Below are 18473 nucleotides of genomic sequence, written 5' to 3' on the forward strand. Positions count from 1 at the left end.
ACACGACCTCCTGTGTACCAGGCGAGGTAGTTAACATCTCCTAGCCACCTTGATGATGATGAGAGATACCCCGCAAACTCCAAATATACAGCAAGCATCAGGGTCGGGATCGAACACACGACCTCCTGTGTACCAGGCGAGGTAGTTAACATTTCCTAGCCACCCGTGATGATGATGACGATGATGAGAGGGAGACGCAGAATCCAAATATACAGCAGCAGGCATCGTCAGGGTCGGGATCGAACACACGACCTCCTGTGTACCAGGCGAGGTAGTTAACATCTCTCAGCCACCGCGGTGCAAACGTCTCTCCGTCTCGCGGGTGGTTACGACGATGAGTGGGGGGGACGGGGGGTGATGGTGGGCCGCGTCGGCCCGCAGAACTTACGCACGATGCACTGGTTCCCTCCCGCGAGGGTCTTCCAGCCCGGGCAGCAGTAGGAGTTGAACCGAGACCCGCACACGTTGGGGCTGCGGGCGACAACGAAAGCGATATTTCTGATTAATGGCGACGCGCGACGCGTGTGTGTGTCTGTGTGTCTGTGTGTGTGTCTGTGTGTGTGTCTGTGTGTGTGTGTGTGTGTCTGTGTGTGTGTGTACGTTGAACTTCTTTGGCAACGTACGTAGCCGACGTCGCTAATGGTAGGTGCGGGGCAGTGATGACGCGACACCAGCCGACCGACCCACCCACCTACCGATCCACGCAACCACCCACTGACCCACCTACCGATCCACGCAACCACCCACTGACCCACCTACCGACGCAGCCACCCACTGACCCACCTACCGACCCAGCCACCCACCCACTGACCAACCTACCGACCCACCCACCCACCCACTGACCCACCTACCGACGCAGCCACCCACTGACCCACCTACCGACCCAGCCACCCACCCACTGACCCACCTACCGACCCACCCACCCACCCACCCACTGACCCACCTACCGACGCAGCCACCCACCCACTGACCCACCTACCGACCCACCCACCCACTGACCCACCTACCGACCCACCCACCCACTGACCCACCCACCTACCCACCCACCCATTGACCCACCTACCGACCCACCCACCCACTGACCCACCTACCCACCCACCCACCCACTGACCCACATACCGACCCACCCACCTACTGACCCACCTACCGACCCAGCCACCCACCCACTGACCCACCTACCGACCCAGCCACCCACCCACTGACCCACCTACCGACCCAGCCACCCACCCACTGACCCACCCACTGACCCAGCCACCCACCCACTGACCCACCTACCGACCCACCCACCCACTGACCCACCTACCGACCCACCCACCCACTGACCCACCCACCTACCCACCCACCCATTGACCCACCTACCGACCCACCCACCCACTGACCCACCTACCCACCCACCCACCCACTGACCCACATACCGACCCACCCACCTACTGACCCACCTACCGACCCAGCCACCCACCCACTGACCCACCTACCAACCCATCCACCCACCCACTGACCCACCTACCGACCCAGCCACCCACCCACTGACCCACCTACCGACCCAGCCACCCACCCACTGACCCACCCACTGACCCAGCCACCCACCCACTGACCCACCTACCGACCCACCCACCCACTGACCCACTGACCCACCTACCGACCGACCAAGAGATTCCGGCGATCGCTCCAACGCGGGTTCCGAACCCCGACGATCCGTCACGGCGGAGGAGCGCCCCCCCCCACCCCACCACGTGCCCCCCCCCCACCCCACCACGTGGCACCCCCCCCCACCCCCACCCCACCACGTGGCACGCGTCGGCCTGCTACGGCCAGCTTTGGCCAGCGGCCGAACGAAGACGGCTGCCGGCGCAACGCGGCCCTCTGAGAAGCGCTTGCCGCACAGATTCAGAAGAGACATCTTCACAGCACCCACCCACCCACCACCGCCCACCGTTCCGCGTGGGGACCCGGGTAGAGTTACAAGAGTGGGTGAATGAGCGACTGGGCGAATGAGCGACTGGGTGAATGAGCGACTGCGTGAGTGAGCGAATGAGAGTGAGTGAGTGGCTGGGTAAACGATTGAGTGAGATGAGTTGAGTGAACTCAAGTTCCAGGTGCATTTTATTTCGCCACGGTGACAGCTCTAGAGACCAGGATACTTCTCATTTACTTGAGTGAGTGAGTGAGTGAATGAGCGAGCGAGCGAGTGAGTGAGCGAGCGAGTGAGTGAGTGAGTGAATGACCGAGCGAGTGAGTGAATGAGCGAGTGGGCGAGTGAGCGAACGAGTCAATGAGTGATTGTGTGAATGGGCCAGAATGTGCGTGAATGAGTGGTGGGAACTCTACGTTGCCATGGCGGGGCCGAGTCTATCCACAAGACAACCCACCGTTACCGATTTTATCGACCCCCGGAGGGAGGGATGATGATTGGTCGATGACGATGGATTTGACCTCGCTCAAGCATCTGGCCGTGCGCGTGATGACGGCGGAGGTACGGCATGTAAATGTATTTGAAAACATTTTTACTTAAAATTTTATTTATTCATAAATGTTATTTTTTTTGTCACATTTCTTCTCAAGGGCCGCGTTTGTCGTTGAGCGGCAACGGCGGGCGCGGTTTTTGTGCATTCCACGCCGTGAACGCCACCCGGGTACTGCAGGGTGATGCAGGGTGTGTGTGTTAGTGTGTGTCTCAGGGTCAAAGCCAACGCTGCGTTGGCTGGGCCATGTAGCCCGCATGCCCAGCCACCGCATGCCTAAACAGCTTCTGTTCGGCCGGATCGAGGGGGCTAAATGGACGCGGCACGGGCTAGAAAAGAGATGGAGTGATGTGGTACAGGAGGACGTGGAGCTGAGTGGACTTGCCGATGACTGGTACCAGCGGTGGAGGAGGCTAGTGAAGGATGCTACTGGGCAGTTGGAGGCAGTCGCCCTCCAACAACAACGGAGGGCGGAGGAGCGACGCTCACAACAACGAGCGGAGCGTTGGGTGGCTAAAGCACAGCAATTTGGAACAGTAGGGGGCACAGGTGGTGCATCAGCCAGTCATCTCAGTCAGTCGACCCTTGGCATCTGGGTCTGCCCCGTGACCTCGTGCCAGCGGGCGTTCGACACTTCACGTGGCCTCAAGGTGCACATGGCCTGGCACAAGCGTCGTGGTGACGTCACCGCCACTTAGTGGCGAATGGCGGTTGTTGTTGTTGTGAGTGGTGTAGCGGTTAGCGCTTCGCTGCGCGACGAACCTGGCGACTCGGGTTCGATTTTCGCTCACGGCCAACACCCAGTGACGATTATCTGAACCGGTCCTGGACCTCCACCAGGTCGACTCAGCCTCAAATGAGTACCTGGTACGATGTGTAAACACCGCCACTGGGGAGAACCCGAAGACGGTCGCTCGTTGTTGCGATCGAAATCGTCGCGATCTGCTATTTTATTTCTACCCACGTGGACTTTACCGAACGAACCAAAGACTCCATATGGATTCCTGCAGTCACGAAAGCTTCCAATCAAGAATGAGCGTACACTTCATTATTGGATCCACGTCCCTTCCAGCACCGCACGGCCTTCTGGGAGTACGTCATCTCGTCGACCGCCGGATGCTCGGAGACAAAGGGTTTCTTCGTTTCCAGCCAGGCCCCTTGAAGATTCACGTGCCCCCCCCCTCCCCCCCCCAGAATACAAAGAGAGAGATATCTTTAGATTTCCATGGAATCGCCTTTCTCGTAACGGGCACAAACGTGGCCACACAGAGCCCAGGACACTGCCAGGGCGGCGACAGAAAGCCCGGCTACACTGACCACACATTCCACTCGACGTGATGAACGACGGCTTAAGGGAGCGCGCTTGTGCGCACGTGCACGCGCGCGCACACACGCGCACACACACACGCACACACACGCGCACACACACACACACGCGCGCACACGCACACGCGCGCACACACACACACGCACACACACACATACACACGCACACACACGCGCACACACACACACACGCGCGCACACGCACACGCGCGCACACACACACACGCACACACACACATACACACGCACACACACGCGCACACACACACACACACGCGCACACGCACACGCGCGCACACACACACACGCACACACACACACACACACGCACACACACGCGCACACACACACACACGCGCGCACACGCACACGCGCGCACACACACACACGCACACACACACATACACACGCGCGCACACACACGCACACACGCGCGCACACACGCGCGCACACACACACACACGCACACACACACACGCACACACACACATACACACGCGCACACACACACGCATACACGCGCGCACACGCACACGCGCGCACACACACACGCACACACACACACGCGCACACGCACACGCGCGCACACACACACGCGCACACACACGCGCACACGCACACACACACACGCGCACGCGCACACACACACGCACACACACACACGCGCACACACACACACGCACACACACACACACGCGCACACACACACACACGCGCACACACGCACACACACACACGAACTGGTGGTGGGGAGCGGTGGCGCAGCGGTTAGCGCGCGGCGCTACGAACCCGGTCGAGCCGAGTTCGATTCCCCGCCACCACCACCATCGGTGACGATTATCTGAACCGGCCTTGGGCCTCCCCTAGGTCGACTCAGCCTCAAATTAGTACCTGGTGCCGTGTGTAAACATCGCCACTTTGGGGGGGGGGGGAGACAAAGGCGGCCCGTGTGCCGTGCCGGCCTTCACAGGGTGCTGCTGCTCGCTAACAGCACTTGCCCCAAAAGTCTGCTAAGGCTACACGGGGGATCTGTGTCTTGTCTTTGCACGTGCACGCAGGGGTCACGCACGTGCACGCAGGGGTCACGCACGCGCACGCAGGGGTCACGCACGTGCACGCAGGGGTCACGCACGCGCACGCAGGGGTCACGCACGTGCACGCAGGGGTCACGCACGCGCACGCAGGGGTCACGCACGCGCACGCAGGGGTCACGCGCACCGCACGACGGGAAGCCACCGGTGCGTCGGACTCGCGACCCAGAGCGGCTCCAGTTCGAGTCCCAGCGATGGGGGAAGATTTCCCCCTCAATCCGTCCCCCGCGTCCCCCGTTGGCGACACGACCGCCCCCCCCCCCCGCCAGAGGTCGCAACCGGGTACCCGATACCCGTACCCTACCCGATACCCGGCTACCCGTACCCGGCCGGGTACGGGTACGCCGTGAGTCACTGGTGAATAACGGGCACGGGTACCCGTTTGCGACCCTGGTGCGGCCGGGTACGGGGACGGGTAGGCCGTGAGTCACTGGTGAGTCACCGTGTGTCACTCATTTCCCAACGTCTTGTCTCTTCTCACAATTCAAGTTCCTAGAATCAACCAGAGGTCGCAATCAGGTAACCGATACCCGTACCCTACCCGTACCCGGCCGGGTACGGGTAGGGTACGGGTAGGGTACGGGTACCCGTTTCCGACCCTGGTGCGGCCGGGTACGGGTAAGGAATCAAAACCCGTTTGCGACCTCTGACGCCCCCCCCGCCCCTCCGCCCACACCCGACGCTAGCTGGCGCCAAACTGTGCCACGCACCATCCCGCACGGCCTTGTGGGAGGCTCGCGTGGCCTTCGTGGAGTTTGTTTTGTTAAAAGTGCGTTTTTATTGTAATTGTGTTTTTTACCCTTTTATCTGGCAACAAAACTGACACCTTATTTTTTTACAAGGAGTCATGTTTCCATAGACCACAATACCTGCGGTCGTAATGCAAACAAAAAACATAACTCTGATAATGTATGCAGTGTCCTTGAAGTTGATTGGTCCACACCTGAGACAGCTTTCCTTAGAGCCTAGTCTCACATGGTGTTGGACCAGACGACGCCAAAAGGCGCACAACTCAAAGACAATGCTCCATCAGAGTATGAAAGCTCGGGGTTAAGCATGTACACTATTGGAACCTCATTTGCCAGTAAAACATATGATAATTGTTTTTTTACCCTTCTATCTGGCAACAAAACTGACATCTTTTTTTACAAGGAGTCATGTTTGCATAAACCACAATACCTGCAGTCGCAATGCAAACAAAAAACACGACTCTGATAATGTATGCACTATCCTTGAAGTTGATTGGTCCACACCCGAGACAGCTTTCCTTAGAGCCTAGTCCTTAGAGCCTAGTCACATGGTGTTGGACCAGATGACGCCAAAAGGTGTTGTGGTCTATGCAAACATGACTCCTTGTAAAAATAAAATAAAAAAGGTGTCAGTTTTGTTGCCAGATAAAAGGGTAAAAAAACAATTATCATATTTTTCTACTGGCAAATGAGGTTCCAATGGTGCGTTTTTATTGTTGTGTTTTTTAAGAAGCGACCTTGGCCGTAACGCAAACGACGGCTCTACGGAATGTGGCTTTAACATCATCATCATCATCACCACGTGGACAGCCATAGCAGCCAGATACTCCAAATGCATGTTTCTAAATGGTCGCTCAACAAAGTGTTCTTATCATCATCATCATCCAGTGGAAATTCACAGCAGCAAAATACTCCAAATGCATGTTTCTAAATGATCACTCAACAAAATGGGTTTATTATCATTATCATCATCATCATCCAGTGGACATTCACGGCAGCCAGATACTCCAAATGCATGTTTCTAAATGATCACTCAACAAAGTGTTTTTATCACCATCATCATCATCCAGTGGAAATTCACAGCAACCAGATACTCCAAATGCATGTTTCTAAATGATTACTCAACAAAGTGTTCTTATCACCATCACCATCATCCAGTGGAAATTCACAGCAACCAGATACTCCAAATGCATGTTTCTAAATGATCACTCAACAAAATGGGCTTATCATCATTATCATCACCATCATCCAGTGGAAATTCACAGCAACCAGATACTCCAAATGCATGTTTCTAAATGATTACTCAACAAAGTGTTCTTATCACCATCACCATCATCCAGTGGAAATTCACAGCAACCAGATACTCCAAATGCATGTTTCTAAATGATCACTCAACAAAATGGGCTTATCATCATTATCATCATTATCATCATCCAGTGGAAATTCACAGCAACCAGATACTCCAAATGCATGTTTCTAAATGATCACTCAACAAAGTGGGTTTATCATCATTATCATCATCATCCAGTGGACATTCACGGCAGCCAGATACTCTCTCAACGCGTGATGTTGATTCTGGATGTGGAGGGGAAATCCGGAGGACCCCAAAGAAAATCCATGCGACCATGGCGAGAGAGAAAGAGACGCAAACTCCAAATATACAGCAGCAGGCGTCAGGGTCGGGATCGAACCCACGACGTCCTGTGTACCAGGCGAGGTAGTTAACATCTCACAGCCACCGTGATGATGATGATGAGAGAGAGAGAGACACGCAAACTCCAAATATATAGCAGCAGGCGTCAGGGTCAGGATCGAACCCACGACGTCCTGTGTACCAGGCGAGGTAGTTAACATCTCCTAGCCACCGATGGCCACAGCATTACGTGTGTGTGTTGAACTTTTTTCGCACCGTACGTTGCCAATCGTGCAGGTCGGAGAAGGAACGGGGTCAATGGAACTCGAGTGGGCGGTGGCCAGGAGGAGGAGGAGGAGGTGGCGTTGATGAGGAGGTGATGTTGATGAGGGGGTGACATTGATGAGGACGTAATGTTGAGGTGATGTTGTTGATGAGGGGGTGGCGTTGATGAGGTGATATTGATGAGGTGATGTTGAGGTGATGTTGATGAGGTGACGTAGAGGTGATGTTGTTGATGACGGGGTGACGTTGATGAGGAGGTGATGTTGATGAGGTGGCGTTGATGATGAGGTGATGTAGAGGTGACGTCGAGGTGACGTCGTTGATGAGGAGGTGACGTTGATGAGGAGGTGATGTTGAGGTGATATTGTTGATGAGGGGGTGACGTTGATGAGGAGGTGATGTTGATGAGGTGACGTCGTTGATGAGGTGATGTTGTTGATGACGGGGTGACGAGGTGTCAACTCCCGACTTTCCACATGGCTCGTGAAGTCCCCTGGTTCTCAAACGTGCGTTAACACAATCTGGCTCGTCTACACATTCCACCCAGACCCGCATCCACAATGACATCGGCTGGCCTCTGCCGTGGCGGGGAAGAAAAGTAATCGTGAAAATATATATATACAGGTAGTCCCCGAGTTACGATGATAATACCCGAGTTACACAGATAGTCCCCGAGTTACGACAGTTGTACCCGAGTTACGTAGGCAGTCCCCGAGTTACGCGGGTAGTCCCCGAGTTACGCTGGTAGTACCCGAGTTACGGTGGTAGTCCCCGAGTTACGATCGTCCGACTTACGATATTTCGATCTTACGATGGCGATAATCGATACGACAAAATTGCCATCAGCAACCTAACGTCGTTCAAGTATGCAGACGACGGACAGAATCTTGGTGGGTACAGCACAATATGATACGTTACGATACGTTCAATGCATGTATGATACGTAGCTTTAGCTTTAGCTACGTTGATAATTGTTTTTTTACCCTTTTATCTGGCAACAAAATTGACACCTTTTTTACGAGGAGTCATGTTTGCATAGACCACAATACCTGCAGTCATAATGCAAACAAAAAACATAACTCTGATAATGTGCACTGTCCTTGAAGTTGATTGGTCCACACCCGAGACAGCTTTCCTTAGAGCCTAGTCTCACATGGTGTTGGACCAGATGACGCCAAAAGGCACAAATCAAGTATACTAGATTTGTGTTTCTATTTCATTTATACCTGATGATGATTGCTTGTGTTGCAATCGAAACGTCGTATGCTCGTATTTAATTTATTATTTCATCTTTATACGTCACTTTACCGAAAGAACCAAATAGTAATTCCTGCAGTCACGAAAGCTCCAAATTATCTCCGGCGATTTGTCCACGATGGAGAAATGGTGGGGTCGGGGGGGGGTGGAAGATTGCTGAACGAGGGATCGGACGACGCAAATGTGGAGCCGTGAATCCGTCGTGGCTTTGCCGACGGCTCGGTTTCATCTCTTGTTGGACCACGGTGGCCGGGAGGTGTTTCTCTTTGTGTCTTTGTGTCTTTGTCCAAGCGGTGCGTGTCTTTGCGTGTCTTTGTGTCTTTGTCCATGTGGTGCGTGTCTTTGCGCGTGCCGCGAATGGACAACCTCGATCCCACGTGGTGTAAACGCTGGTGGACGTGTTCCCATTAGAGAGAGAGAGAGAGAGGCAGTCAGACCCCGTGTGAGTCGCTTCATGTGGCTCTGTGTTTAGATAATGACTCTCTGTGTGAGGGTATGGGTCTCTGTGTGAGTCTATGGGTCTCTGTGTGAGTCTGTGGGTCTCTGTGTGAGTCTACGGGTCTCTGTGTGAGTCTATAGGTCTCTGTGTGAGTCTACGGGTCTCTGTGTGAGTCTATAGGTCTCTGTGTGAGTCTATGGGTCTCTGTGTGAGTCTATGGGTCTCTGTGTGAGTCTGTTGGTCTCTGTGTGAGTCTATGGGTCTCTGGGTGAGTTTATGGGCTTCTGTGTGAGTCTATGGTTCTCTGTGTGAGTCTATGAGTCTCTGTGTGAGTCTATGGGTCTCTGTGTGAGTCTGTGGGTCTCTGTGTGAGTCTATGGGTTTCTGTGTGAGTCTATGGGTCTCTGTGTGAGTATATGGGTCTCTGTGTGAGTCTATGGGTCTCTGTGTGAGTCTATGGGTCTCAGTGTGAGCCTATGGGTCTCCGTGTGAGTCTGTGGGTCTTAGTGTGAGTCTATGGGTCTTGGTATGAGTCTATGGGTCTCTGTGTGAGTCTATGGGTCTCTGTGAGAGTCTATGGGTCTCTGTGTGAGTCTGTGGGTCTCAGTGTGAGTCTTTGGGTCTCTGTGAGAGTCTATGGGTCTTGGTATGAGTCTATGGGTCTATGTGTGAGTCTATGGGTCTCTGTATGGGTCTATGGGTCTCTACGTGAGTCTACGGACCTCTATGCTAGTCTATTGGTCTCTGTAAGTAATGTGCGTGTGACTGTTGGTCTCTATGTGAGTGTCTGGGTCTCTGTGCGGGTCTATGGTTCCACATCGCAGTTAATGGGTCTCTACGTGAGCGTACGTCCCCCGATTATGAGTTGATGGGTCTCTGTGTGAGTACTCTTAGGTTTTCTTTCGGTAAAGTCACGTAGGTAAACATGAAAATTAATAATAAAAATGATAGAAATTATAGAAATAAAATCAGAGATTTATAAAATGTTTTCTAATATTATTTCTATACTTTTTATTATTTATTTTTATTTTTACCCACGTGACTTTACCGAAAAAAACCTCAGAGTATGAATCCTTGCAGCAGAGGTCGCAAACGGGTTTTGATTCCTTACCCGTACCCGGCCGCACCAGGGTCGCAAATTGGTACCCGTACCCGGCCGGCCGGGTACGGGTACCCGTTCCCTACTCGTACCCTACCCAAAATGAGTGACAAACGGTGACTCACCAGTGACTCACGGCCTACCCGTACCCATACTCGGCCGCACCAGGGTCGCAAACGGCTACCCGTACCCGGTTGCGACCTCTGCCTTGCAGTCACGAAAGCTTCAAATCGAAAACTCTGCGTGAGTTTATAGTTCTCTGTGCGAGTCAATGGTTCACTTTGGTGGGTGGGTGGGGGGGTGGAGGGGGAGAGGGGGAGGGGTGGGGGGTGTGAGACCATCATCCAGCAGTGGAGCGATCGTGCCTGCCCATCACCGGACAACGGAGGGGCCGCGTGTTCCGATGTTTGTTTGTTCTTCCCGTCAGCACCTTTTTAGGAGAGGAACTACAGCCTGAAGGCTTGAGGGGGGGGGGGGGACGTGAATCATCAAACCTCGCGAGGAGGAGGATCGATGCCGAGAGTTCGCGCGCGCACTCCTCGCACGCTCTCACTCACCACGGCAAATTGTCTCCTTCACAATTCGTTTGTTTGTTTGCATTCGTGCGTGTGTGTGTCTGTTTATGCGTGTGTGTGTTTGGGTGTGTGTGTTTGGGTGTGTGTTTGGGTGTGTGTTTGGGAGTGTGTTTGGGTGTGTGTCTGTGTGCGTGTCTGCGATTGTGTCTGTTTGTGACTGTGTGTGTTTGTGACTGTGTGTGTCTGTGTGTGTGTTTGGGAGTGTGTTTGGGTGTGTGTCTGTGTGCGTGTCTGCGATTGTGTCTGTTTGTGACTGTGTGTGTTTGTTTGTGACTGTGTGTGTCTGTGTGTGTGTGTCTGTGTGTGTGTTTGGGTGTGTGTCTGTGTGCGTGTCTGCGTGTGTCTGTGTGTGTGTGACTGTGTGTGTGTGACTGTGTGTGTGTCTGTGTGTGTCTGTGTGCGTGTCTGCGTGTGTCTGTTTGTGACTGTGTGTGTCTGTGTGTGTGTGTCTGTGTGTGTCTATTTGGTCACGGTCACCACCAGTAAGGATCACCTCAACCGGTCCTGTGCCTCCCCTAGGTCGACTCAGCCTCAAATGAATACCTCGTGCGGTGTGTAAAATCATCGCCACAGGGGAGACAAAGGCGGCCGGGCGTGGCCTTGGCCACACCACTAAACCTCGTGTGGCGTGCCGGCATTCAGACGCCGCCGCTTCTGCTCGCTAACAGCACTTGCCCCATCTTCTTGGTTCTTTCGGTAAAGTCACGTAGAAGGAAAATAATTAAATACAAAATATATAACATAATAAAATACAATTCTCACGACGTTTCGGCCACAACGCAAGCAGCCGTCCTCAGGTGAAGAACAGGTCTGTCGGAAAGACAGCGTCTGAATGAACACCACCACGCTTGGCAGCGTATATTTAAGCTGGGTTTAGAGGAGGAAGGGCGCCTTGACAAAGAAATTTGCATATCAAGAGGAATTTAGTATATTTATGTAAAATGCAGATACGGGATTAGTCACTACTTGTGGAATGCGCACTTGCCCCAATCAGCCTGTTAAAGGCTGTACAGGGAATATTTTTCTTTGTGTGCACACGTGGTGTGGTCACGTGGGGTGGTCACGTGGTGTGGTCACGTGGGGTGCCCACGCGGTCGGCACTCCGCGATGCGGACCCAGGACCACACCCAGTTCGACTCCCTCTGGCCACGGCGAAAATCGGAGCCAAATCCTGAATCAAGCTCCTCGGAGCTTGAGCTGCGTCTACATTCTAAGGTGCTACTCGCTAACAGCACTTAGTCGACGAAACTATTGTCGTCTTAAATCTTGACGGAAAGCTTTCGTGACTGCAGGAATTCATATTCGTTGGGTCTTTCGGTGAAGTCACGTGCGTAGGTTCAAAGAAAACAAGAAGAAATAACAAAACAAAAACTACGACGTTTTGATCGCAACACAAAAGCTTCATCGGGAATGACGACCGCATGTGTTGCCATCGAAACGTCGTGGTTTTTTTTGTTATTTTCTTTGAATCTATCTAGGTGACTTTACCGAAAGAGCCAAAGAATTTTGTTTTCTTTTCTAACCAGGTAAGGCGCCACTGAGCTACGGCATGGCTCTTTTTCTTTGGGAAGATATCTGGATATCACAGATGGATAGCTCAACGCGGACGTTTATGGCAGCCAAATACTATTCATAATCAACGTTTTTGGGTTTAGATCGCGTTATTTATAAATGTGTCGTAACCCTCCACCACCCGACACGGACAATCAGTAAAAAAGTGTCACGTTGACAAGAGACAAATAGTTCACTGCTTTAGCCCACCGGTGTATTGAAGCGTGAAACCACAACATTTACAATTTGAGTAGCACGACGTTTCGCTGGTAATTGCATCCAGCATCATCGGGCAATTCGCCAGAATGGTGAGGCTCTGCTGTGTCTCCCGTTCTTATATAGAGCAGCAGCAGGGTGACGTCATCATTAACTCATTAACTCATCAGGTGCAACGATTTGAATGCGTGACGTTGATTCCAAATGCGGAGGTAAAACCGGAGGACACGGAGAAGAATCCACGCGACCACAGGGACAGAGAGACACGCAAACTCCAAATACACAGCAGGCGTTGGGGTCGGGATCGAACCCACGACCTCCTGTAGACCAGGCGAGGGAGTTAACATCTCTGAACTAAACTCTATTTTTATTTTTACCAACGAAGTGTCTTACCACGTGGACATTTTTTTTCGCGGCAGCTAAATAGCCTTGAGCGCCCGTCTCACTTGCCCGACCCGCCAGCGTGGGTTACACTGGACCTTTGTCTTTGTACACGGCACCTGTGTCGCGTTCGTTTAAATGAAAGCAGCTTTTTTTGCCGCCAAACCAAACCTGCATTGTGTCAAAAGGGCCGTGGGCGTGTGAGTGTGTGTGAGTGTGTGTGAGTGTATGTATGAGTGTGTGTGTGTAAGTGTGTGTGTGTGTGCGTCTGGACAGGTTCTGCAGGATTGGAAGGATGCCCTGGTGGCCCCCCTCTTTTAAAAGGGGGACCGCACAGACTGTAACAACTACAGGGGCATCTCACTCCTCAGTGTGCTGGGAAAGGTCCTGGCAAGGATTATTCAACATCGCCTTGCTAGGCACGCTGAGAAGAGGCTTGCGGAGCCCCAATGCGGTTTCAGCAAAGGGCTGTTCTGCACAGATGCCATATTTTCTGTCTGTCTGCTACAGCAGAGGTGTAGGGAATTCCAACAAGACCGTGCTTTCGGAGTCCCTGACCATCTGCTCACGCTCATTAAGGACCTTCATAATGGTGAGCGGGCCCGGGGAAAACTACGTGGCCATGAGTCGGGGCCATTCCCTGTTCACCTTGGGGTGCGACAGGGATGTCCTCTGGCTTCCACATTATTTAACATCTATTTCTACCACGTAGTTCGTGAAGCCTTCAATAGCTGTACTGGAGGAATTTACATCCGGTACAGATACAATGGGCGGCTGATCGATGCCCGGGTGCGGTCAAGGGATGGCTCCCTATTGCTCAACTACGTAATGTATGCCGATGATCTGGTAATTGCCGCTCACTCAGAGAAGGAGTTGGAGGCGTTGCTGCTGAACCTGGAGCGTGCCACTAAGAGGTGGGGCCTTACCATCAGCCCCACCAAAACTAAGCACCTGCCTGGGTATTTTGTACTATCGAAGACTCCACCCCCACAACTCCCAATTGGTGATAGGGCAATTGTGGAGAGAGTGGAGAGTTTCCCATACCTGGCCAGTGTGCTCATGACCGGCTCCGGTTTGACAGCAGAGATCTCACTCCGAATCAGACGAACGGCATTATCTTTTCATCGGTTGCGTAACGCTGTGTGGAAGCTACCTGGTCTGTCACTCTGCACGCAGCTTCAGGTCTTCTCGGCCACAGTCATTCCCTCCCTTCTCTCCGCTTGCGAAACGTGGACCCACGTAATGGAACATCTTCGCCGGTTAGAAACATTTAGGCTGGCCTGCCTACGATCCATCCTGGGTTTAACCAGGCTGGATTGTGTGAGGGGCTCACAAATCCTTGAAAGATGTGGACAAAGTCCTATCGGTGAGCACCTCCGGCAGGCAAGGCTGCGTTGGCTGGGTCATGTAGCCCGCATGCCCAGCCACCGCATGCCTAAACAGCTTTTGTTCCACCAGATCGAGGAGGCTAAACGGGCACCACACGGTCTAGAGAAGAGATGGAGCTGATGCGGTACAGGATGATGTGGAGCTGAGTGGACTTGCCGATGACTGGTACCAGCGGTGTCAAGATCGGCCTCTGTGCAGGAGGCTCGTGAAGGACGCTGCTACTGGGCAGTTGGAGGCAGTCGCCCTCCAGCAACAAGAGAGGGCGGAGGAGCGACGCTCACAACAAAGAGCGGAGTGCCGGGTGTCTAAAGCACAGCAAGTTGGCACAATAGGGGGCACAGGTGATGCATCAGCCAGTCATCTCGGTCATCTCAGTCAGTCGACCCGTGGCACCTGGGTCTGCCCCGTGACCTCCTGCCAGCGGGCGTTCGACACTTCACGTGGCCTCAACGTGCACATGGCCTGGCACAAGCGTCGTGGTGACGTCACCGCCACTTAATGGCGAATGGCGGTTGTTGTCGTGTGCGGAGCGGTGGTGCAGCGGTTAGCGCTACGCTGCGCCACGAACCCGGCGACCCGAGTTCGATTCCCGCTCACGGCCACCAACGCCAGTAACGATTATCTGAACCGGGCCTGGGCCTCCCCTAGGTCGACTCAGCCTCAAATGACCACCTGGCCACTCCGTGTAAACATCAACGGTGGCGAAGTGGGGGTGAGGCAAAGGAGGCTGGGCGTGGTGCTGGCCACACACCCCATCTCGTGTGTGGGCGTGCTGCTACTTGCCAACAGCACTTGCCCCAATGGCGTGTGCTGGGGCTGCACGGGGAGCTTTGCTTTTGCCTTGTGAATGACTTACTCAGAAGCAGAGGCCACCACGGGGCGAGTTTGCCAACCAGGCCGAAGCCAACCCCCATCACTACCCCCATCACTACCCCCATCACTACTCCCATCACTATCACTACCCCCATCACTACCCCCATCACTATCACTACCCCCCATCACTATCACTACCCCCCATCACTATCACTACCCCCATCACTACCCCCATCACTACCCCCCATCACTATCACTACCCCCATCACTACCCCCATCACTACCCCCATCACTACTCCCATCACTACCACTACCCCCCATCACTACTGCTACCCCCATCACTACCCCCATCACTACCCCCATCACTACCCCCATCACTATCACTACCCCCCATCACTATCACTACCCCCATCACTATCACTACCCCCCATCACTACTGCTACCCCCATCACTACCCCCATCACTACTCCCATCACTACCCCCATCACTATCACTACCCCCATCACTATCACTACCCCCATCACTATCACTACCCCCATCACTATCACTACCCCCATCACTACCCCCATCACTACCCCCATCACTATCACTACCCCCATCACTATCACTACCCCCATCACTATCACTACCCCCATCACTACCGCTACCCCCATCACTACCCCCATCACTACCCCCATCACTACCCCATCACTATCGCTACCCCCATCGCTACCCACATCGCTACCCCCATCACTACCCCCATCACTATCGCTACCCCCATCGCTACCCACATCGCTACCCCCATCACTACCCCCATCACTACCCCCATCACTACTCCCATCACTACCCCCATCACTATCACTACCCCCATCACTATCACTACCCCCATCCCCATCACTACCCCCATCACTACCCCCATCACTACCCCCATCACTACCCCCATCACTACCCCCATCACTATCGCTACCCCCATCGCTACCCACATCGCTACCCCCATCACTATCCCCATCACTATCACTACCTCCATCACTACCTCCATCACTACCCCCATCACTACCCCCATCACCATCACTACCCCCATCACTATCACTACCCCCATCACTATCACTACCCCCATCACTATCACTACCCCCATCACTACCCCCATCACTATCACTACCCCCATCACCACCCCCATCACCGCCCCCATCACCGCCCCCATCACCACCCCCATCACTACCCCCATCACCACGCCCATCACCACCATCACCGCCCCCATCACCACCCCCATCACTACCCCCATCACCACCCCCATCACCACGCCCATCACCATCACTACCCCCATCACCACGCCCATCACCACCATCACCGCCCCCATCACCACCCCCATCACTACCCCCATCACCACCCCCATCACCACGCCCATCACCATCACTACCCCCATCACCACGCCCATCACCACCATCACCGCCCCCATCACCACCCCCATCACTACCCCCATCACCACCCCCATCACCACGCCCATCACCATCACTACCCCCATCACCACGCCCATCACCACCATCACCGCCCCCATCACCACCCCCATCACTACCCCCATCACCACCCCCATCACCACGCCCATCACCATCACTACCCCCATCACCACGCCCATCACCATCACTACCCCCATAACCACCCCCATCACTATCACCACCCCCATCACTACCCCACTCCCGCCTGTCCTACACCACAACTTTCAACAGCCCCACTCTTTATCTCATCCACGATCATCTCATTCACAATGTTACGATTGTTGCTATATTTCCATGCACATCTATATACACATCTGTATACACATCGATATACACATCTATATACACATCTATATACACACACATCTGTATACACATCTATACACACACATCTATATACATCTATATATAGACACATCTTTATATACAAATATAAATCTATACAAGACAAGGAACGACGGGCGGCCCGGGTGCAACGTGAGGGACCTCCCGATTTCCGATCTTTTATTCATCGAGGAGAAATCCGAAGAGCTCTCAAGCTCTTGTTTTGCCTCTCTGACAGACGGCCTCCTAGAGGGGGGAGTGGGGGGTGAGGGGGGGGGTGTGGGGGGTGTGGGGGGGGGGTGAGTCACGGACTCCGCGGAAGCGGACTCCACAGAGCTACCTCTGAAGAGATCTCGGAGGAAGCTGCGACACGCAAAGCTAAAATTCCCCCTCCAAACCGTGTAGCCTCAACGGACTGTTGGGGCAAGTGCTGTTAGCGAGTAGCACCTATGAAGGCCGGCACGGCACACGAGGGGGTGGGTGGCCAGCACCACGCCCGGCCGCCTTTGTCTCCCCAGTGGCGATGTTTACACACCGCACCAGGTACTAATTTGAGGCTGAGTCGACCTAGAGGAGACCCAGGATCGGTTCAAATAATCGTCACTGGTGTTGGCCGTGAGCGGGATGCGAACCCGGGTCGCCAGGTTCGTAGCGCAGCGCGCTAACCACTACACCACCGCTCCCCACACACACCCACACACACTAACACACACACAGGCACACACACACACGCGCCTACACACACACAGGCACACACACACACACAGGCACACACACACACACACAGGCACACACACACAGGCACACACACACAGGCACGCGCCTACACACACAGGCACACACAGAGACACACACACACAGGCACACACACACACAGACACGCGCCTACACACACACACAGGCACACACACACACAGACACGCGCCTACACACACACACAGGCACACACACAGGCACACACACAGGCACACACACACACAGACACGCGCCTACACACACACACACACAGGCACACACACACAGGCACACACACACACAGGCACGCGCCTACACACACACAGGCACACACACACACAGACACACACACACAGGCACACACACACACACTCAGACACACACACAGGCACACATACACACAGGCACGCGCCTACACCGCCCCATCTCTTTCATCCAAAATCCTCCGACCGCAGCCGAGGTCGGAGGGTGCAGACGCAGCAGCAGCAACGCGCACACGCCCCGTGCCCAACCACATTCTTCTTTAATGGTTTTTTCATTCTCACTTCCCCCCCTCCTCCCTCCCCCTCCCTCCCCCTCCTCCTCCTATCTCACTCCCTCCCTCCCTCACTCCCACCTCCCTCCTCCTATCTCCCCTTCCCCCTTCTCCTAATCCCTCCCTTCCTCCGACCTCCCT

The 18473-nt window shown here is 54.1% G+C and overlaps 1 protein-coding gene across 1 annotated transcript in view; it reads right to left on the reverse strand.

The window, feature by feature from the left end:
* Positions 1 to 326: 326 nt before the first annotated feature.
* Positions 327 to 18473, reverse strand: part of LOC144950732 (uncharacterized) — a 39866-nt gene continuing 21719 nt past the window's right edge. The window contains exon 2 of the mRNA XM_078880804.1: positions 327 to 471. Within this exon, the coding sequence (XP_078736930.1) occupies positions 327 to 471 (145 nt within the window). The remainder of the gene's footprint in view (positions 472 to 18473) is intronic.

The sequence above is a fragment of the Lampetra fluviatilis genome, chromosome 59 (genome assembly GCF_964198595.1).
Source record: "Lampetra fluviatilis chromosome 59, kcLamFluv1.1, whole genome shotgun sequence".
Taxonomy (NCBI): Eukaryota; Metazoa; Chordata; class Hyperoartia; order Petromyzontiformes; family Petromyzontidae; genus Lampetra; species Lampetra fluviatilis.